This window comes from Myripristis murdjan, chromosome 6 (assembly GCF_902150065.1).
Source record: "Myripristis murdjan chromosome 6, fMyrMur1.1, whole genome shotgun sequence".
NCBI lineage: Eukaryota > Metazoa > Chordata > Actinopteri > Holocentriformes > Holocentridae > Myripristis > Myripristis murdjan.
The window spans coordinates 7,377,677-7,401,524 of NC_043985.1; the positions used below are offsets into that span (position 1 = coordinate 7,377,677).

General features: G+C 42.7%; 1 protein-coding gene across 1 annotated transcript in view; it reads left to right on the plus strand.

Moving 5' to 3' along the window:
* Positions 1-23,848, plus strand: part of zfpm1 (zinc finger protein, FOG family member 1) — a 117,863-nt gene that overhangs the window by 57,264 nt on the left and 36,751 nt on the right. Inside the window, exon 3 of the mRNA XM_030054323.1 lies at positions 4,845-4,982. Coding sequence (XP_029910183.1) covers positions 4,845-4,982 — 138 coding nt within the window. The remainder of the gene's footprint in view (positions 1-4,844; positions 4,983-23,848) is intronic.

Consider the following 23,848-nt stretch of genomic DNA (forward strand, 5'->3'; position numbering starts at 1 on the left):
ACACACACTCCTCCGGGGTTCCTCGGTTGCCCGGCGCTGCCATTATCAGTTCTCTGTAAATCAGCCATGTTTGACGAACCTGCTCTTTCAACCTGGGATCAATACCAGGTCTTTATCTGGCCAGCGCTGGCTAATAAAGGCAAGGCCTCTTATCCACCATCTGGAAGAGAGAGAGAGAGAGAGAGAGAGAGAGAAAATAGAAAGAGAGAGAGAGACACACACACACATAGAGTTGATAACCGCCCTGATAACTTTAGCAAGAAAAACACATTCTACCAGTAACAGGAGCGAGCACTCTGTTCTCTCGCGTGTAACCCCGAGCCACCCACCTGACCGAGAGAACAAATGTATTAATGCGACCGGGGTGACGCGTTCACACAGACAGGGAAAATGTAGGGCGATGCGATTTAATTGTCTCGCCCCGGCAGCATCTGCTCTGTTGTGGCGTGTCTCTCTCTCTCTCTCTGGTTTCAGAATTGATCTACAGTTGGAGCGTCCCACCACACGCACAACCACCGAAACCGAGTGACGCTCCGTTTTCCCTAATAATCAAAAGGCCGCGCGCAGTCCCCACCCCCACCGCCGCTCTTTCAGCCGTGAACGATACAGATCAATAAAGGTGCACACGCGAAAACAAGGGGCAGAGAGAGAGAGAGAGAGAGAGAGAGAGAGGAAGAAATGGAGGGAGAGGAAAGGGATGGCGATGGCGATGGAGATGGAGATGGAGGGCTGTGGGAGTTGGGAGTCGAGATTGTTGGGTGACTTTGCCCCGCAGGTGTGACAGGGGAAGTTCAGCTTATCAGATTGATGGAGACTGTCTCGCTATAGGGAGGGAGTGGGAGGATGGGGGAGGAGGAAGAGGAGGAGGAGGAGGAGGAGGCAGGGAGGGAGGGAGGGAGGGGGCTTTGGCAGAAAAGTGTCTGTCGACTCCTCCTGATACCTGCCTCCCTGTCTGAGATGATATGGGAGATAATATTGATAATATTAAACGCAATAACTGTGTCTCCAGCTCCCCTCCCTCGCCTCAGCCCCTGCAGGATAAAATCAATGTGCCATTCAATGTGATTTATAGCTGAAAATAATGGCACTGTTTAGGCAGGGTGTGTGTGTGTGTGTGTGTGTGTGCGTGCGTGCCTTGCTGTGTCTCCAGCATGTTGCCGTGCACTTGAGCGTATACGCGTGGCCCTGCTTGAAGGCTGGACGTGATGTGAAGACGGATGGTGCGTGCGTGTGTGTGCATGCGCCCGACGTTTCCCCCGCATCTGCCTCCCCATATATACGTGCGCGCGTGCGCGTTGATTTATTTGACGATGCAGATGCAATCTCTCAACTGTTACATTAATAACGGCGGAGTGTGAGGGCGTCACGTGGTGGTGGGGCGTTTATGGCCGGTATCGATCGGGCGCTATCTCTGTTTATCGGAGCGGGAATGCAAGGGTAAACATGGCCTTTGTGCAGACAGCTGAGGTGTTATCGGGATGGAGGCTGACGATGGGGCGGGATTTGAGGAAAGAAAGAAAGAAAGAGGATAGTGGAGGACAGCAGGAAGCGAGAGAGCAGGAGAGAAGTGAGAGCGTGGAGGGAATTCGGTTTGGGTTTTGTTCCTCTCTTTGGACAACGAGGGGAAGCAAAGCGCTTTGACAGTTACTCTTGTCACTGTAATCCTCCCTTTCCTGATTTGGGCGCTTGTGCTTTCTCGTTATTCTTAAAGTCAAATTTTTCTTCGTACACAGTGTAGCACTTCCATAACCACTGCTTCCAGATTACATTTGTATTAAAGGAATGCTCCAACATTTTTGGGCAGAATAGCCTTTTTTTAGGACTTCCCCAGGCTCAGACCAGATGGTCAATACCATTTTCACCTCTGTATGTCCAGTGGTTCAGTTGTTATGAGTAGCATTTTGTGTTAGCTTAGCATAAAGACTTGAAATCTATGGGAGTCGTTAGCCTAGCTCTGTCAAAGTGAAAAAAATAAGCCTTACAGCAGCTCTGAAGCGGTCTGATTTACACAGTGGATCATGTGGACTTGAAATACACATCTAACTTCTCCTAAAACGACTCTCACTGAAAAAATAAACACATAAATAAAAATCCAGCCAGTGTATGAACCTGTTTTGACCTTTAGGATAATCACAGCTTTATGAAACTTTATATCCACCAACTAGAGGATAATTCCAAAAACAAAAATTGCAATAAATCACAATACTTAAGAATCACAATACATATTGAATCAGCACCCAAGTGTCATGTTGGTATTGAACTGGGAGACAAACATATTGTCCCAGCCCTAATACTTTATATTAATGATATTTGCCACTGAATTTTAAAAATTTGTTTTAGTTTTGCAGGCGATACAAATTTATTTTGCGATTTTGCTATTGAAAGGGAGTTGATTATCCTAAAATCTTGGTTTGATGTTAATAAATTGTTAATCAGCATTAGGAAAACGAAGTAAATGGCTTTTGTCAGAAGACAGGAAACAGATATTGAATTAAAAATCTGCAATGATAAAACTGAAAGAAATTGTGAGACAAATCTCTTAGGGGTTGTAATTTATCATGAATTAACATGGGAACAACATTTTCACTGTATTAAACGTAAAATTTCAAAAACAATAGCAATGCTGTATGAATCTAGGCATATATTAAATGATGAGCCTTATTGCTGGGACTTGTGGGGGTCAGCGACTGTAAATTAAATCATTTTACTACAAAACCAAGTCATACGAATTATTAATAAAGCTTGTTACTATGATCACACTAATCCACTGCTTATAAGATCCCATGCTATCAAATTTAATGATTTGGTTCATCATAACATAATGCAAATAATGTTCAAAGCTAAAACAAAGTCACTGTGCACAAAGATTTTTTTTTTTCCCAATGCAGGAGTGCAAATATGACTTGAGAGATGTTTGTATGATTACTGTACAAATCTGAAAAAGGGATGCATTTCTATTGCTGGGGTTAAATTATGGAATAATGCTCATAAATTTAAGAATGTGTAACTCGCTTTTGGTTTTCAAAAGAATGGTTTATAAAGCTATTTTTGAGAGTGAATAATTTTTTATTTTTATTTTTCACCTTTTTTTTTTTATTTCTGGAAGGTAGCTTAAGCTGCTAAGAATGCATGACAGGCATATATATTCATAATGCTTCTTCCTGTGCCTTTCCAGTCAACACTTAGCTCTTTAGACTTATTTTATTATAGATTACATACTATAAATACTGTTTATACTATATTGTATTGTGTGTGATGACTGAATTAAAAATGCTACTACTTCTTGTTACTTCTGAAAAAATTCTGGCAAGCTTACCAGGAGCCTACCTTTTATCCACTCATGGTTAATGGACGGAGAGACAGGTTTGGGAAGTGACATGAAACAAGTGGCTCTGATTATCTAGTATGCCATTGGGTGATGATTAATTTTAATATGGATGGACAAAGTGGGAAATGAACCGCTAATGTTGCCAGTGTCCAGTTCAGGAGTATTCAGGTTGCATAAACTGATATGTCTTTTTTTAATCTGTCGACTAAATTGCCTTTTCCCCTTCAGATATTTTTCTAAGTAATGCAGCAAAGTCCGTGTGCGTTATTTGCTGTTCATTATCAGCACATTAACTAACTTTTCACTGCCGATTTTTGCAAAGCAGCTCCATGCAGTCAGCTCAGTTTGCAGCCTAACCCTTGGCCAGATGATGACGCAAGGTGGACCAGAGAGCAAGAAGACAAAGATTTTCAGTGCAGATAGTTTGAGTTGCGGTGATGTAACTATTAATCTAATCTAACTAATCATTAGTCCCTCTAATAGGGAAGGACGCCACAGTGTGATGAACCGGGCGATAGCAGGCCGCAGAGGCAAGGTTCAGGGTTCACACACTCCTGCGTGCATGGACAAACACATCATATGCGCACATGGACGCGTTCAGATGCATGTGCACACACATCAGCACAACGCACAAAGGTCCGCCCACGTGCAGAGGCACACACAGATCGCTTTGATCAGCGAGCAGGAGGCTGTGTAATCAGCTTGATCAATGCCAGGGATATCAATGCCACTGATTAGAGAGGAGCACAGTGAGCCTCTGTCTCTGCTGAAGGTGACAGGCCGAGATGAGAGGAAGAGGAGGAGGAGGAGGAGGAGGGAGATGCGTAGATAAAATAAGAGAACGAAAAACTGTGACAGATGTAAGACAAACATGATGAGGCCCTTCCACATTCACTGGAGACAGAGGAAGATAGAGAGAGAGAGAGAGAGGGGGAAAGATGGGTGTTGATTGAGAGAGAGAGAGCGAACAAGAAGCAGCGTAGGACAGAGGGACGGGAGGCGAAGGAGAAAAAAAAAAAAACGAGAGAAGAAGAGAGAGTGAATGTCGTTCCTGATGAGTCTTTCATTCTCCAGAGTTTCAGCGAGAATCAAAGGGTCCATCTCTGCGTGGTGAGGTGTTGTGTTACACAGCTCAGGGAGGCGTTTCACCGCCGCCTTTGATCAACAGACAGGAACAGCCACTGCCCAGACGCACACACACACACACACACACACACACACAAACACAGGGTTTGACTGATTCAGAGGTTTGAAGGCTAATACAAAAATTTGGGCGTTGAATCTTCCGGTAGTTGATGTATGTGCGCCTACATTCAGTATGTTTTAGTTTTATTTTAGTTTCTGCTTGTCAAGTCTCTGAAACAGTATTTATGCCATCATGGGACACTAAAACTCTTTGATGAGAGCCAGAAAATTTGACATTTGTTTTGAAAAGCGCATTGAATTCATGTTTTTTTTTTTTTTTTTTTTTAAATTATGTCTTAATACCTCTCTGTACCCCTGTATGTGTGTCCAGAGCCCCGAACCCAGGACTCTCAGGGGTTACCTGATGACAAAGACAGGGACGGGGAGGAGAAAGGTCCAACGCCCAGCGCCGGGGAGGAGGAAGACGAAGGGGAGGAGGAAGAGGAGGTGTTACGGTGGCGAGGTCCAGGTCAGTGCTCCTGGTCACGTAACCGAGGGATGTGTGTGTGTGTGTGTGTGTGGAAATGGCTGAGGCACTGAGGTGCTAATGGCTGCATATTGTTTCTTTTTTTTTTTTTTTTTGTGCTTCCAAAGATGATGCGTCCTTGTGTTACGCTGAATATTCCAGCATTTCAGTTTGATATTAAAAGCTAATTGTTGTTCACCACCCACGACTGCACACTATTGAACTTAAATGGGGAATATTACAGAAAACAGGCTTTCCTGGTGTTGGAGTGTTGCAGTGTGGGATGTTATTTAAAAGCAGAACTGAACTTTGTTGGGTGTTATTTGAGTCCCGACTGTGGTGAAATATTAGTAGTAGTTAGTTCCTCCCCTGGGCTGCTAATCCACAATATTTCTCTCTCTTCATTCACTTCCAGAGCAAAACAGCTGCCAAAATCACACTTTTAGCGCATAAAGGAATACCAGAAAACCGGGTTATGCCGATATATATGAGTCCTAGTACTCATTTTTTCTGTGGCATTTCCTGCATTTGCTACCTGCTGGATCTACTTTCCAATTCAAACAGGAAAATGACCAATAGAGATGTTTCATGTTTCAAAAATGGGTACCGGGACTTGTTGTTCTTTAAATGAGCAAAATCCACTTTGTTTAAATTTGTTCATGCATCAAAAGTATTATTTTGCGAGACAGAAATCCAGTGTTGTGGATTAGCAGCCCAGGGGGAGCAACTAATGATGAGGTTTCACCACAGAGAACTAGACAACCCAACACTCTCAAACACTTTAAAGCTCGGTTTAGCTTTAAATGATGTGAAAAGACGGTGGTGGCTGTTAAACAAGGCGTCTGTCGGAAATGATGTCACCAGAAAAAACAAGCCAGTCAGACTTGGCTGCGGTTGTTTTGTGAAAGGGCCTGATCCAAAATCAGCCTTTTCATTCACACATGCATCAGCCCGTCCTTGCTGTAGCAGCCGTGTGGGACAGCAGCCATTGTTAAAGGCAGGCAGGAGGGGCGGGGCCAACGACGCTCCCAGCCAATCTGCGGCCAGAGGCTGATTAACAATGAAACGTCTCCAGAACGGCTTGTTACATTAGATGCAGAAGGAGCCCTGAAAAAATTAATTACCTTAATATTTTCTGGTCATTTGCTTTCATTTAAATGGGACAGCTGGGCTTTTTTTGCCAACAGCTCATGTAAAAATATCAAAAATGATCTTGGAAACAGGGAGGGGAAGTGGACTCTAGTCTTTTTCCTGAAGGGAACAATAACAGTTATGTGGAGTAAAATGAAACACAATCTTTTGACTTGTTTTTTTACTGAATCATGTGATGGACTCTCAGCTCTTCATACCTTCACTGCCACGATTAGACAGACGGCGAGGCGCAGGAGGCTCAACTCAAATGAGCTTCAGAACACGAACATTTTCACAATTAGAACATTATGATAAAATTTGCATTAAAACCAGATTTCGGATATCAGAGAGATGTTTAGGCCCCGATGACAGAACTGTGCAGAGTCACCAATGACGTCGTCTCAACTTAAACACAGCACAGTGCAGGCTGCCATCTCCACATCTATTCATTGTCAGATTATTTGTTGTGTTAATTAAAAGAGAAGAGGAAAACAGGAGCAAAGAAAATGTCAGATGACTAATTCCACGATATCAATATTTTTTCCCCAGGCCACCACGGCAGAAATTGGCTAAAAAAAAAAAGTAAAAGGGGAAGCATCCTCAAAATTATGCTTGTAATACTCAATAGTCAGTCAATTTCTGCTTAATAGTAAGTAAATGAATTAAAAATCCCGTACATGACAATAGCAGTCTTCTTCGGGGCTTGTTGAAATGCTGGTGTGATTGTTTGATATGTTGGATTTGTGGCCAACACCGGGCCTACACTTGTGTGCCTCCCATTTTTAATATTTCACCCAGAGCTAATTACAGAGCCCTTTTTATCACCTGGACCTGAAGGAGGTCTGGACAAATTTGCATCGCCGACGCAGGATCGTGTGTCAAGTCACGTGGCTGCATGCGCCTTATGTTGATGCAGCCATGGCAAAGGCTCCTCTGTCCTGTTTGCGTTTCCTGCCATTTCATTGTTTTATTTTATTTTATTTTATTTTATTTCAAAGATAGAGATGTATTCCCGTTTTTGCTGGAGTTCCTGTAATTGTCTCTATAATTTTCCTCTCAGAGTGTAGTTTGTATCTCGTGCGTTTCCCACTGCAGAGACAGGCCCTGTCTTGAGGAGATTGCAGATCAGCATATCAACATTAAACACTTCAACACTTAAACGCCACGGCCAAAATTGAACAGAACGGCGGCGTGAGCTCCGTGTCTGTGTCCGTGTGTGCGTGTGCATGTGCGGCCGCTGGATTTCGCTCCTCCGCTGCGCCTCCTCCAAATTTTCGTCAGCGTCCATCCTGTTGTCCCAGCGTTACCCTGCAGGAGACGTGAATGTGACAGGCCGGGGGAATTTATTCAACTCCCAACAAAAAAAAAAAAAAAAAAAACACACACACACACGGCCAGGAGGAGATAACAAGCAAATCGCCATAATTTTATTATTTATTTCCTCTCTTATCGTGGTTTGTTTGGTTATTTATTTCTCTCTGTCTGTTGTCTTCAATGAGTTAAACAATGCAAGAAGATTACCGCACTATCTCACATTATTTCCTTTTCAAGCTGCGCACGTTTTATGTACGTCTGCGTGTGCGCGCCGGCCGACCGCTGGTGTGCACTCGAGGGCGCGCGTGTGCGTCCATTCGTGTTTATGTGCACGTGTTTGCCATTTGTGTGTGTGTGTGTTTGTGTGTGCGCACGTGTATTTTAATTCCTTTGGTGGGGAAGAGAGGATGTGTTCATTATCGTGCTGTCCCAGCCTTGTCCCTTTAACAGTAATTGGAGCGATATTAATTGCTGCGCGGTGGCTGGTTGATGGTAGCACCGTGATGCTGCACTGATAGGGGCCTTCGTGTTTTTTTTTTTTTTTCTCTTTCTCTTTTTCTTTTTTTTTTTTCTCCCCCCCCCCCTCTCCTCCTCACAAACTAACTGCTGGGCGAGCAAGGCAGAAGGATAGAGGAGAAGGGGAGGGGGAGGGAGAGAGAGTAAGGGAGAGAGATAGCCCCTCTATCAGCTCCGGAGCAGGCGCTGTCTTTATCAGGAGCACGATTGGCAAAAGGGAAACTTTGACCGGTCTGAATTTTTCTCTTATCGTCAAGACCCCCCTCCCCCCAACCCCCACCCCCCACCCCCACCGCCAACCCTCCCTCCCTCCCTCCCTCCTGCCTCCATCCCTCTCCTCCCACCTCCCCTTCTTCCTCTCTCCCTCCCTCCATCCATCGCGGATACCTTCTCCTCCCCTGGTCTTTCCATCACCAACAGCCCTGCTAACACCCCCCCCCACCCATTCCAGCTCCACACAGCGACACATCTCATCTCCTCCGCTTTCTCTCTCCCATCCATGTTTTTTTTTTCTTCTTTTTTTTTTGTTTGTCTTGTTTGTCTTACCCTCCCTCCCCGTCGCACGTTGTCAGGATGTTACAGTCGGACTGGAGTCGTTGCCTAATGTGCCTCTTGTTCATACAAAAAACGCGCGGCGTCTATCGCCCGTTTCCCATAAACAGATAGGGGGAGGGAGAAGAACGGGAGAGCGTGCGATGGCCTGGATGGAAACAAAACGGGGGTTTATCTTCCTCCAGGAGTGTTACAGTGTTTCTTGCTTCTCGCGGTCGGTGGGGTTTTCTTGCTCCTCGTGCACGGGATCAGAAGTTTGTAGTCCGTTTATTATCTTAAGGGCAGTGATGTATAAATTCCTCATTCATTATGACTCATTTGAAAAAGGAAAAACAATTAAATTACTCGTTACATTATTTTCTGTTATCCTCCAAGAACCAAGCTCCACAACAGCTAAGTCAAAAGTTGGGCCACTTGAAAGCACCTCGGCCAAAAACCAGTGCAAACATATTCCACTTCCACATGTTGGAGATTCACCAGAAGTCACGACATGTTAATTGTTCAAATCCGTTCATAATTTATTGAAATATCCTGCTAACAAACAAACAAACAAAAAAACGTAGTGTGGTGAAAATGTAACCGCTGTCCAGCTTCGTTGTTGGAGGAAATTTATCCTTCATACAACAATCCTTTATACAACAATATAAACTAAAATATCTGTTAGGGATGCACCCTTATAGTATCAATATCAGTGCCAATGCATGTGTAATAATTCATAGATGGGATATTGGACTGATGTTATTGATCCAGATATGTGGCAGATCCACACACACGATGCCGCTTGTGTTATTTCTCTAATATTTTAATCTATGGCTACTGCCTCCACTACAGGGTCTTGCCCTGGCTCTAGCTAGTGAACACAGAGCTTGTGTTCTACTTTGTGCCAGATGCACTGTGCTGTTTACAGTATAGCGCCACAGTGGAGTGAGCTGGTATTGCAGTCAAATGTAAAAAATTCTGTTGTAGCGGCCATGACACTGAACAAAATGTGTTTACCAGTCGTCTGATGCATTCCCTTGCACTTGATTTGTTCAAGTTTTTCCAAACATTAAAAGAGTTGCCGTAGCAATTTGCCCTCCATGTCAGCATATGATAACAGCTCGCAGAACGTCGGGGGTGCGGTGGATCCGATTACTGACCCACCACATGTTAAACCGGGGTGTCTGAGTGATCATGTAAAGGTGGTCGATAAGTTCAAAGTCACTGATAACTTCATGACAGACTCACAATATCAATAGTGCGAGATGTTGACAACTCCATCTCAAACATTTATTTTTTCTGCATATTCCAGTCTTTTCCATAGTCTTGTTAGTCCTTAGTTTTCCTAGCCCCTGTATGCATATCTGCCTCTCCGTTCGTCTGCTGCCTAGATGTTTATGTCATGGCTGTTTCGCATCAAGCTGAGAAAATATATGACAATCTCTGTTCCTGTCCTGAGGCGCTGTTCAGCTCTTAGCACAGAGTAAGCCAAATACCTCTGCTGCATATAAAACCCATGCAGGTTGGATGTATAGAAATTCCTGCCATCCTTTTTTTCCCCATTTGCTTATTTTTGTATTTGATATAGGGACGATGCATCAAGTGCATAACATGAAACTGGTGTGCTGCACATAGTTTATAGCTATTGCTGATTTCCAGCCCTTTTACAATACATGATTTCCATTTATTTGTTAAATTTGCAATCTACTGAATATATCTTAAGAGTGGAAAAAAATCATTCCAGAGCGTTTCCAATCCAGAAATTCCTTTTTAAATGGAAATTTCCCTTTCTATGTACTCTTTGTATTCTCTTAACTTATGATGATGATAATCTCTTAATTTATTCAAAGAAATGGTGCTTTATTGTCCCAGCCATTGATATTATTCAGACAGAATATTTTCAAGTAAATGGCTGATGTTAACACAAGAGCAACAACAACAAAACATTTTAACTCGTCCTGCCAGTCATGTTTGTTTGTTTTTTTTTCCTCCCCTGAATAAAAGATAATGCAGTTCATTACTGGACACAATCAGCACATTTGACACTCCTCAGTGTGTTCTGACTTGTTGACACCTACATCTGAATAGCGTCTTTGGTCAATGATGATCATTTCTTTTTCTTTTTCTGTTTTTTTTTTTTTTTTTAACACTCTGTCAGCAGCAGCCATGTAAACACTGGTGTTGTTGCCTGCATTGATATGAAAAAAACATGAAAATTAAAGAGATGATTGGACAGAAAATAAACTTTGAATGGATTAGAAGCTTCAGCAGTTTTTCAGTGTCTATCCTCCTTGCATGTTTTCAACCTGTGTGTGTGTGTGTGTGTGTGTCTTCAGTGAGTTTGATGAGGGTGTGGTGGCATGGGGAGTCGCAGAAGGCTAGGTGGTAGCTGGTTCCTAGTCCCTATCAGGGATGGCATGATACGCTAAAGCCGCCTTTTTAATCTACAATGTGTCCATACTGCATGATATGCAAAATAAATTATGAAGAGAAGAAAAAAATTATCTTTTGAATGACCTTGCAGGCTGGAGGGTTCGATATTTTCTCCCTCACTGCTTAAAATTCTTGATATGCAAATGGGTGTCACAGTAATCCCTTGTCATTCGCTGCTTGGCTGGCTGGCTGGCGGTCCCCACACATTCTCTCCTTCTAGTACGGCAATAAACCCATTGTCACTGTGAAAAAAGAGTGTGTTGCTAAACAGTGAAAGCATTTTATAATAAGGAGAAGGACAAAAATACCGCAAACATCTACCAATATGAATACCAAGTATCTGATCAGTAGTTGGGCCACCCTTTTCCTGCAGATCAACTTCATTCCTCCTTGTCCTGGTGACATACTGCATCCCCGACCGTGTGGACTGAGGTGTTAGATCTGTATTCAAGAAGGAAAGTCCTCAGTTATTTGGAATGGCGATGCAAATCTACTTCCCCTAAAGGTTCAGTCATGTTTACGTCTGCTGATCGCAACCGTGAAGGAGTTTGACTTGGTGCTGCATTTCATGAAACCAGTTTTGAATTTGTTTAGCAGTGTGTGTGTGCGGGAGCATCATCGTTGTGGAATATGGAGAACATCATGGAGGAACGGTGTTTGTGTTCCGCGGCGCTCCAGGACGTAATAACTCTCAGTAGATGGCTGCTGTACTAGTACACATCCACCACCGTGTTTTACAATCGGAAAAAGATGTCGTTCCTTTGGTTTTCTCTGTAAACAACTAACCTGGATGGAGGAGAAAGTGAAAGATAAAGCATCACATCATCAGCCAATCAGTGTTCACGGTCCAGGTTTCGTGCTCCATACACCACGTTATCCATGTTTGATCGTCGGCCTCACAAGCACAGTTGGGGAAATTATTTTATACTTAAGTTACTTTATACTTAGATATACACTCAGTGTGCACTTTATCAGGTTTAGCTGTCCAGACTAAGTCCAGTGCAACAACTACAATGTTCAGTTTTTGTTGACATTGTGGAGAATGTGAAAGCTGATTTGACCAGGTAACTACCAGATAACTGTTTAAGTTATCTGGTTTCTGTTCATCCCTGTCACTGAGCTCCAACTCACAACCACTCTTTTACTAAAGCAGCTTGCATGTTTATATTTTACCCAATTTCCGCTCAGGGATCAAGAAAATATTTCTGATTCTAATTCTGATTTACTTAATCTATCATAGCCCTGTAGACATTTTAGAAAGTATGCCCACTTTCGGACAGCCGCATAGACTTTGCGAATAGCATTGGGGGTAGAGTAGCACCTTGACAAATCCCTTCCTTTTCGCCTACAAGAGAGGAGGATAACCTTCATAGCAAAGGTCCCTCCCCCTTTCAACCCTGTAGAATGTGACAGGGATGAGAAAGAGGGGCCTCTCCGAGCTGTCCAATCACACTCTCTGACATCTCATCGACTCCAGGGGCCCCGCGAAGCCAGCCAAGCGAGGTGAATGTTTTCCTGCTGGCCCAGCACTTTTCTGTTTCCTAACCCCTTATCCTCCCCAACAGAGTTATTCAAATTACCTCCAATAAAGCATTGTAATGGCAGGCGTAATAATGGTTATTATTATTTACCAGGCATGGTGTGTGCGTGTAGCGGGTGGGTGTTGGGTTATCATACAGTAGTTAATTATAATAGAGCATGAAGGCACACTATATGCATATTATCACACCCGTGTAAAAGAGTCTAATTTATTTGGTGTTGAGGAAAGAGAGATATTGGGGGTGTCACATTTGCATACTGTACATTTCCACTGAAACCACCAATAGCAGCACAAGGTGCATCCTGATCACTTAAAGCCTTTGTTTTTCAGTTTGAGCCATCGTGTCAAGGGTGGCTGAGAGATGGAATTTGGAGGAAAAGATGTTTGTTTAAAAGCTTCCCTTTATCTTCTCTGCTGCTCGTTTGCTCATCTCTTTGTGGAACTATTTACAGAAATAGTCAAGAATCAAATCGACAGCTTATGAATTATGTGAAAGCCTCCGATTTCCAAAACAAGTTGTTTCAAAACCCTACCATCAGCAACAAACTGATTTTTGATATATATTTATATTTGTCTTCACTCAAAGTGATACTTTGATATAGATAGAATAAATAATAGAGAATGAGGAGATATTTTGGAACCACAGCTTTGCACATTGAAATGACATTATAATGAAGTTTCACCAACTGATACTCACCCTAAAAGCATAAATGTGTGTGTGTGTGTGTGTGTGTGTGTGCGTGCATGTGTGTGTTGTGCATGCCTGTTTGTGTGGTTGTTATCTGTTATCTGGTAGACCAGGAGCGTAGACAGTTAACTCCCGGCGTTGAGACAAGATGTCATCTCCAGACTGGCCGAGGTTAAAGGGGGTGAGCTTAGGATAGAGGGATGAAGGGTTAGAGAGAGCTTAAGGAGGAGAGGAAGAAGATAACACACGAGAAGCCAAGTGAGGGATATAGAATAAGAAAGAATAAGATAAAGGGAGAGGTAAAAGATAGAGTGATATGGTAAAATGGCAGAAGGGGGTAGGATATATGTAAAGGTGAGAGAGGGTACAGCAAGAGGCCACAAGTGGGGGAGCAGGTGAAAGAGAGGGGCAGAAGAAGTAAACAGGGGAGTTTAGAAGAGATGGATAACTAATGAAGCGTGTAATAGATCTGAAAGTGTAAGGATCAGTCAGAGATTAGGGTTAAGAGAGAGTGGTGCTATTTAAATGTCACAATTAGATGTGAAGGAGTGGGACGTAGGTGAAATGGAGACATAGAAGGATGAGGGAGATGAGATTTATGAAGAAGAAGTGATGGCCAGGTTTGGCCCACGACGTTTTCAGCATGGCCTCCATTTCCTCAGTCTGTTTGGTACAGAAATACCTTAAAAAACACATGGGTGATATAGTGCAGGTTGGATACAGGACTTGAGAATGAAGGATGGGATGCAGGGCCAGGGTCTAAGAGGGTTCAGCGTCAGGTGGAGTTGGAGGGTAAGGTTAACCAAGAAATCTATTAAAGAAATCAATACAGGATGTCTGAAAAGTCTGGAGTGGTAGGGAAACCACTCAAAAACGAGGCTATCTCAGCTGCTTGTCAGGGGTGGGAATCAGACCCCTGGCTCCGCTTAGAAACCAGAGGCCCCGGTGCCTCTAGACAACTTGGCCCACTCGGCTATTAGTGTGTGGTGCAACAAAAAATAAATAAAAGGATCTTATTTAGTCATGTGATTCCAGACTGTTCCAGACACCTTTTAGACATAGTTTCCATTAACAAAAAAAAAAAAAAAAAAACCTCAATAGTTTCTCAGTGTTTTCCACTAGGTTTACCAGATTGAATACAGCTGTTAATGCCAATGTATAATACAAATTATACAGTAAATATTAAATATCAAGCAAACTGCATGATACCCATTATAGTGACACTGATGAATATAATAAAAGGTTTGTCCACATTGTCCCCATGTATTGCTCTAACCTCTATTTTCTGGATGCAACATCTTATAAAAAGTGTTAAAAAAAAATAAATAAAAATGTGGAGAGCCCTTTCAGAATAGCACTGACCTATATGCATCCATCCTTTCTATAGTGGGACTTACTCTCCCTCGCTCCCTCTTTCTCCTCTGTAACCTTCCTCCATATCTCAGGCAGGCAGACTCCCTTGTCTGTAGAGAGGAGGGTGTCCCTGCTAGCGCCCCGTCAATTCCACCTGTCAGTCAAGGCTGTCTGAGGTGATGATTGGTTGTCGTGTCTCCAGAGGGCTTGTCTTGTCAGCAGGGGTCAGACGCCTGGAAGTGCAGTCTGCGGCTGAAAATCAACGGCAGAGGAGACCCGGTTGTTTTGTCCCGTGAACGTCCAGCGCGGCAGATGTTCCACATGTTGGTCAAATAGTGCACACAAGGAGGGCCTAAATATCAGTACAGTACATCAGCTCAGCCAGAAAAAGAGAGATGCATGAAAATCCCTCGTTGTGGTGTGAGTGCAGGTCGAGTGAGTGCTCCTCGGCGGTTTGAACTCCGATCCCTGCTGGTTTTCATTCTGGGACTGATTTTACACCTGGAATGTCAGGTGAATACAGCTAACCAGCGGAGACGACAGGAAACCAAACCGAAAACTGATGGTGCGTTCACTTCAATACCATCTTTCAACCTGGAAATAGCAGTAACATCAACACCCAACTCTAATTACTATTAGAATCTCATATTTTTCTGATATATCTGACTAGGAGGTAAATAACACGGAAACATCTGGAAAATGGTAAGTGTGTAAGTTACCAAAGTGGATTAGGCCAGTATTAAAAAAAAAACAAAAAAACCCCAAAAAATATTAAACAGCTCTTTTCTTGTATTTCTTGTATTTTGGAAATTGGAAAGTAGATCCGGCAGATAGCGTCTGCAGGAAACTATGTGCCAGGAAGAAATGACAGCACTTTCACAAATAATTACAATTACACACACACGAAAAAAAAAAAAAAAAAAAAAAAGGGCTACCAGGACTTGCTGTTTTTTATATTGGCATAATCCTCTTTGTTCAGGTTTGTTCATGTGCGTGAAGTGTTATTCAGGGAGCTGTTTTCCTATGGAAGTGAATGGAGAGCTAGAAATCCTTCTGCCCCGCTCTCTCCTCTCCTCCCCTCATCGTCTGGCCTGCTGTAGTCCACTGCTGCCTTCAGGCGCCATCAGCAAAATAATTAGAACTTGACTTGAGATGCACATGCACAAATCAATAAATTGTCAAATATGACTTTGATGCATAATGGCCAATAATAATGATAATAATGGGAGCCATGCGAGCTAGTAATATTGACGTGGCACTGTGAGGTGAAGTATTTTATTTTTAAATGATTGCTTTGCATTATGTGGTGTAAATAATTAGTATTGTCTGTTGTCTGGTAATTGGTTTTGGTTCTCCCGGTGTTCCTCCTCCTCCCTCCAGGCAGCACAGTGACGATAAAAGCTGCTTGTGCCACTTTGTTATTATTTCCAGCCGGAGGGATTCGTGTAAAGGCAAATGCACGACTTGTGAACTTTGGATTTGACACTGAAAAGAGGCACTTGAAAGTCTCACCCTCTCCTGCTTTTGATATGTACACCACATACTCTCACACACACACACACACACACTTCTCCTCCACCATTTCCTCACTCCAGCCTGCCTGATGTGTCACTCTCATCCCCCCTCCGTGATGATCGGCACGAGGCCACAATCTAAAGGAACATTTCTCAGCGCTGTCCGGCTCCTATCTGCCCGGCAGCTCTCATATGGCCAGTGTTCGAGCCCAGGAACGCCTGGCACGGGTGGCGGGACGGGACACTGGCGCGCTGATTACCCGCCCTATCAGATACTTGGCCTCTCCCGCAGCTGCTGCACCACATCCTGCATACCTTCCTCTCACACACAAACACGCTCCCTTGCGTTTGCGTTTCTGCTCTCGTCCGGACGTTCCACTGAACGCGCTCATCCCCCCGGCCCGCAGCTTAAAACTTTCAAGCTGCACTCAGCGGGATTTTTTCTGGATGTCAAAGCCGAGCTGCAACACAGAGGAGTGGGTTTGTGTCGCTTCTACCCAAAGTGAACGAGTGAAATCTTCTCCTTTTCCCCAATAGATCTTTGTTTCCCTCTCATCCCTTTGCTTTCCTTTGCTAGGCCAGCTGCGTGCTGTGTGCAGTTTATTCACATGACTACAGGAATTCTGGGTATTGTAGTTCACATTTCTCATTTGGAATCGCCAACATGCAGAATTTTGCCAAGTGCGGCTTGAAACCCCCGTCGCGACAGGCCTAAGCTTAGCTGTCACCCTAACCTAAACCATGTACTAATTTAATCTAATCCTAGTTCTCATCTTAATCCCTGGTCCAAGGCCTAATCTGTTGTGGAGGTGAGAGGCAGCAAAATGTCCCCTTTTGTCTGTCGTCTTTCTGTCTTTTTGTTCTACGTACGTTAATTATAGAAGTGCAAGAATACACGCACACACACACACACACACACACACTCACACACACTTTTTCCTGTCCTCATGATCTCTCTCTTGTCATGGCTTCATCTCTCTCTCCTCTATCTCGTCCTCACCAGCTTCCTTCCCAGAGCTGTTGTACCAGGGTTACTCCAGCACTTTATTTAATGTGTGATCTGTGTGTGTGTGTGTGTGTGTGTTTTTGTGTGTTTGTGTGTGAGAGTGGCCAGTAATAATGGGTTTCAATTATTTTTCATGAGCGCACTATGCAATTTTGACACACTATATAAAGTGGGCTTACCACCAGAATGCATCATAATGTACATTTACAATTTTTTCTTCATATTTATTTCTCTAGAAATGCACGGGAACTCCAAATTAATTTCTCAACATTCGGGAAAAAGTGACGCCATCTCTTGTAAAGTGATTAGTCGCTAAAATGGAACACAAAGAGCGGCACTTTTCAATTAGTAGTGGTTCTTTATGGGAAGTAGAAAATTGAAATTGTTCTAAAATGATGTCAGTTTCACACGCTGCATAATGTCTTGTGTATTTTTAAGCAGATGTTTTGTAAGCAGAGTGGTGTTTTGAAAGTGGCCTCTTCATTGTAAACAGCTGCAACAGCGCAGTGCATTCGGGTTCATTTTATTCAGTCCACCAGGATGAAAGATAAACCCATTTATTTATTTTAGCGAGGAAGCGAAATATAAGAAGTGGAATTAGGAGATCTTCTCAGTTTGCCCTCTGATGCTTCCTTTTTTCCCCGTGCTGTTACCATTAAACACACATATTACAGGAAGAAGCGTGAGGGCAGGGCATCTGTGTACTCTATTCTAGATATGGACACCGAGTACAAAGCGAGGGGGGGGGTGACTTTGTTTTACGGCCTTTCTCATGTTCCCGCTGTTTGTTCGCTCCGTTCGCCGCTCCCGTCTTGGTCTTGTCTGTTTAATTTGTGAACCTCTGAATGACCCCGAGTGTGTGGAGCGAGTCTATCACTCTTTAACTTTTTCACGTCTCCCTTCCCTGGCCCGCGCAGCCGATACCGGCCTGATTGAAACGTCCTTTTGCGGGAGCCAGAAGGAGTTGTTAAAGCAGACATGAATTAATGATTGAATTAATTATCGGAGTCACATACCGTACAATTAATTTTGTGGCTTTGCCTCAGTCTTTTTTCCTCTCCCGTCTGTGCGCAGAGAATGTCAAGAAACATTTTCTAATTAATTTATGTGTGATTATCAGGGATAGTTTCTGGAAGGTCTCCACTTTCAATTTGTGAAAGGCTATAGCAGTGGAGAGAGGGGAGGCTGGGAGAGATGGAGGTGGGAGTGTGAATAAGAGAGCGGGGCGTGCACGTATGGAACGTGCCCACACACACACACACACTCCGACTCACTGAGGTGCATACACACACATGCGCTCACTTTCTGTCTCTCTGAGATGCACAGACATAATTTCACATTAAAATCGCTCTCCCGAGAATTCCCTCCTATTCCTCGAATCTCGACTCTCAGCGATTGCCGTTTTGCTTTGAATCTGCACATGAATAATGGAAATTGATGCGTTTTTGCCCAGCACTGGTTTAATCCAACTGTAAAGAATATAGAAAAGCATAGATTGTAATTTGTGAAGAGGTGTTTGATACCAGCACCGTCTAAACAGCTTCATTTGGGCAGCACATGTATGAAGACAGGTTGGGTACATCATGCATCTAATATGTGTTGGTCAAATGTTCAATCACATATTTTAAAGTAATAACTGATTTTCTTCCAAATAAATGTAGGGCTGGATGATATATCATATTGTTATCTAGTTACGAACATGCGTGATATTAATATCTCAAAAGGGCAACGATATGGACAGTATCAAATTTAGGTTTAGGGTTAGCCTAAGACACTGATTGGTCTGCTCTGTAAAATATTTTGTGCATTTTCTACATCCACTTGGTATTATTATGCTCTTTGTTGAAGAATGCTCAGTTTTCACTTGTTACACTCAAAATATTGTTGAAGCATTGTGTTGAAGCAGGGCCTGCAGTTTGATTTTAATTTTTTAAAATTGATTTAAAGCAGCCTAACACAGTAATTCATCTGCTATAATTAATAAAATACTTGAAGTGAAGTAACTGCATTTTCTATGTCCATTTGGCGTTATTATGCTGATTTTAGAGGAATGCTCAATTTTCACTGTTGTTACACTTAAAATTTCAACAAAGTGTGAATCCATAGTCATATCGTATCATATTGCTATCAAGATATTTGGCATGAATATTGAGGTATGAGATTTTGTTCATATCGTGCAGCCCTAAATAAATGTCAGTTTTTCTGTCATCGATACAATGTGGATTATAGTAAAAGCTTTTCCATGTGCTTTTCAAAATCTCAGTGTCTGGTCGCTCTTTCATGGTCAAATCGCTCCGCTGCACAGGAAGTGATGTGTCTTCTGGAGTGAAGGTTGGTTTGGAGTGAAGGTTGGTTTGGAGATGACCTGAGGAGTTAGCAGCAGCAGCAGCGATGGCCAGCATGAAACAAAGAAAAGAGAGACTGAAACTGTGAAAACACAAGGAAAGAGAGGTCATAGCCCCGCCCACGTGGTTTGATTGACAGATGATCTCTGGGCAGTGCAGGGCAAAAAACACCACAGCAGTGAGCACTTAAAAAAAAAAAAAAAAAAAAAAACTTGACCAACAACGAAAGGATTTGGTTGCTGTTATGTCTTAAGCGTGTCATAAGTTGCGTGTTGATTTCCATGTATGTGATCTGGACTTGCTCTTTCTCACACACACACACACACACATACAGAAACGCAGACTGTTTTTTTTTTTTTTTTTTTTTATCAGCAATAAATACAACTCTCTCCACCGGCGGTCAGGTGTTTGAACTCCAAAATGAAGTTTTTGCATGTGAATGTCAGCATTCTTTGCATTTCTGTTTGTCTTCAGCGGGGAGGAGGCGAGGGGGCGGAGGCAGAGGGGGGGGGGGCGAGCGAGGAGGAGGCATCGTCTCATCAACCGCAGCCTCGTCACTTGTTCTGCTTTCACCCCGCCTTCGTCCTCTGAACAGAGGGGGGAAAAAAATGCTTTACTTTTTTTTTTTTCCATTATTTTATCTTTCTTCGCATATTTGTGAATTTGCATGTTTGCTTCTTGCTCTTTTCTGGTGGTGTATGTATTTTGCAGATAAAAGTTCAGCAGTGCAGTTAAGAGAAATTAGTTGGGTAAACAGTGGTAAATGTCAATGATAAAGTTCTGTTGAAGCTCATCTGATTAGCAGGGCTACGCAGGTGTCTTATCTTGCCTGTGCAACAGAGGGTAAAATGGAAATGATTGCGTGGTCCTGAGCAGTAGATGCCTATCCCAGAAATGTCTATCTGCCGCTGAGCCGAGCCTGCCGGACTCCAGGGACCCAGGGGTGCTGCAGGGATGATCACGGAGACAGAGAGAGACAGAGAGAGAGAGGGAGAAAAGAAAGAAAGAGAGGTGAGGTGGAATCATGCCTTGCTTACTGTCAGACGGAGGCCTCGCATGAGTTAATGTTAGCAGACGACGTGTGTGGATGTCGGTGAGCACCTGCAGATTTCAGAATGCCGAATTTCACACTGTTTCAGACCCGTGTAGGGCAGAATTTAAGAACAATGCAGAAATTAAAAAAAAAAAAAAAAAAAAGTGGAGAAACGAGGCCAACAATGAAAGCTAATGAAAGCTGTGGAAGTGTGAATAGGAATAGAATAAGAAAGAAGATATCAGGAAATGAATAACCGAGGAGCGTGAAGTCCGGTTGTGTTTACAGTACGATGCATATTCTGTTGCAAACCCTGTTCTGTGTCAAGAGTGGATATGCAGCACCAAGAAAGCTCATGAAAAAAAAAAATAAGACCTCAATAATACTTCCTAAAACCTTAAATCCCTGAAGGCCTTACATAAGACTTTTTCAACACCCACAGATTCCATGTTAAAGGACCACACCACTGATTTTGCATGTTTAGCATATTATCTACAAAATCAATAAACTTCACATTTCTGCCAATCTTTTCCCAAAGCAAAGTCGGAATTTGGATTTATTTTTCCTCCTTTAACTATTGGTTTCCATTCATTCTGCTATGATATGTAAATGAACTTTCAGAGACTTCAAATATTCCCTCACCGTAATAAAGTTGTCCATGTTAGTTTTCCTAAAAGCGGCAGCACCGTTGGGTTTTGATGAGTTGAGATTGGGAGGAGTGAAAAGGTTCCCTCCACCAGGCAAAATAGTCCCTGTAATATAAACTGTTTTGTCCTTTTAAACATGAGTGATTTAGCTATTGCATTTCAGAGATGCATGCACACAAATGAATAAAGACCCCTTCAACATGACTAAGATTTCACTTAATATACAACAACTCTGTGGACTGCCATTGTATCTTAGACACACAGCAAATTCAAAGTATATTTATGCTGTTTTTAGGCATACTTATACACAGGTTGGGCAAGTTACTCAGAAAATGTAATATATTCATTTTGACCCATTGCTCCAATACCAAAACAGCTGCTGCGTATAAAATAATAGACACACATCTCATTTTTGGATTTATTTCGGTCTGTAAAGGAACAGCCAAGAATCAGGCAAACTGCATGCCACATTATCTCGGCAAGTATTCAACAAAAAAAAAAAAAGCAATGACATAAACTGATCGGCAGAAAATAAATGGTACCATAACCATAGGTTCAGAGTAATTGGAGTTTGTCCAGCAGCTGAAAAAAAAAGTATCGTTCATATCTGCCATTTACTGCTTTGTCAGCGACGTACATACGATATGAAACCCGCCCATATTAAACCAAACGGGGATTCGAAAAAATGCAAGGAGAGTTTTTGGCTGTATGGATTTAGAAAACCCCAATTGTTGCATTATTTGCTGCTGTATTCACTTGTGATCATTTCAAAATTTCATCTCATGTGATGGAAGATGGGTCTTGTATTTAAACAGACGGCGTTCCTCACGCTAAGAGAGCCTGATTTGACATTATAAGCAAACAGGCTTTCATACAGTCGAGATAGCCGTCTCTCCTAATACGACACGGAGCTGCATCTGTCCTTATTTGTCCCGTGGCTCCCACGAGGACTCCAGGAAGAATAGGGAAGGGAAGCATTGGGATTTGTCATTCAGCAGAGGTTAAACCCCACCTATTAGCGCGGGGTCGGAGTGGCACGCAGATAAAGATTTCCTGTTGTACGGTGTCAAAAAATCAATAGCTCTGCCGTGATGTGCTCATTTGATATCAACAATAGTCTTTTTAAAAATCAATTAGGCCGGATAGAGGAGAACATCAGTGTTGGGTTACGCCTGTGTTTTCTCCCCCCCCCCCCCCCCCCCCCCTCCCCGGCCCTCCTTCTCATTGATATCCAATCAGGCTGGCTCTCGTTCAGGATGCTCTTCTCGTATTGGTCGATGAAGGACGGTGTCCCGGGGTGCCGTTTCTTTTCTTTTCTTTTTTTTCCGTAGTTGTTGCATACGTGAAGCCCTGCACACTGAGTCAGTCTGACCTTTGCGTTGTTGGAGTTGAGTTGATCATTGCCCGGCGGGTCGAGGCTCTGCGACACACCGAGGACAAACACGAGCACAGTAGCGCTGTGTTGTTGGATTGGGATTAGGTGGCGTCCCACTGCGCTGAACTGATATTATGTGCAGGGTCTTCTGTTTGAGATATAATCCATGATGGAGCGTGACTTCAGACATGAGCGAGGCGATCCCTTGGGCTGCAGTTGTGTACAGGAGAGACTGTACACTGAGCAAGGATGGGCTGGGAGTTAATGAGTGTGTCGCCTGAACCGCACGTCAACCATCAGAGTTCATCTGAGCCGCTTCAGTCAGATCCTCAACACTGTACACACACACACTGCACTGTGCTGCATTACAGGAAGAGAGGATAGATAGATAGAGAGATGGATGGATTTATGCATAGATAGATAGATAGATAGATAGATATACTTTATTGATCCCAACCAGGGAAATTCTCGTGTTACAACAGCATCAGTAAAAACATATAATAAAGTTAAATAAAATAGAATAAAGACTAAATATATACAATAAAGACTAAAAACTAAAAACTAAAAATATACAATAAGGGCTAACCTAAGAATATGAGATATGAGATGTGAAATATACAGATGGTAATGAATATGAAATATACAGATGGATAGATGTGTGTGTATGTGTATAATGTATGTATGTATGTATGTACAAAAACTACTATACTAAATACTAGTAAGTACAGTAAGTGCAATTAAAAATAAAATAATAGAATAACATCAGAATAAAAAAATATATTAATTGTTTATGTATGTAGTTATTTATTTGTTGACTGACTGATTGATTAATTCATTCGCTTGCTTATCTGTTCATTTATTTAGTTACTTATTTTTGGCCCAGTAGAAGCTTTTCGGACAATATAATTTTATTGACATGACAATCGCAGTCATGTCCGTAACTATACGGCTGTTCCATGAAATATTAAACCTCATGCATTTTTTTTTTTTGCACAATGTGTTTATTGCAGCGTGCGCTGACTATAATAATTATCACGCTCTAACAACGGCCTCATCATGTGCTTATGACGCCTGATGATGCCACTCTCAGTAAGGTGCAGTCCATTCATTCATTTGCCGGTATTCAGGGAAAGTTTTCAGCTAAAACCCTGCAGCAAAATACATTCCATTATGTAACATCTTCCAGTCTCCAGCTGCATTCAGAAAGTTGTTAAGCCACCCCATGCCGTCAATACTCCATAATCTCAGCCAGTAAATTTCAGAATTGGACCTTTTGTCTTATTCCATCGTGTTCACATCCCTGCTGCAGACATAATCCTCATGTTCGATTCCTCTAACCTCATCTGGGGCGAACACAGATTTCATTATTCCTGAAGATGAATTGTGATCAGTTTTGAAGCCACGAGCAAGCAAGGAACACATCGCCTGTCATAGCACTTGAGC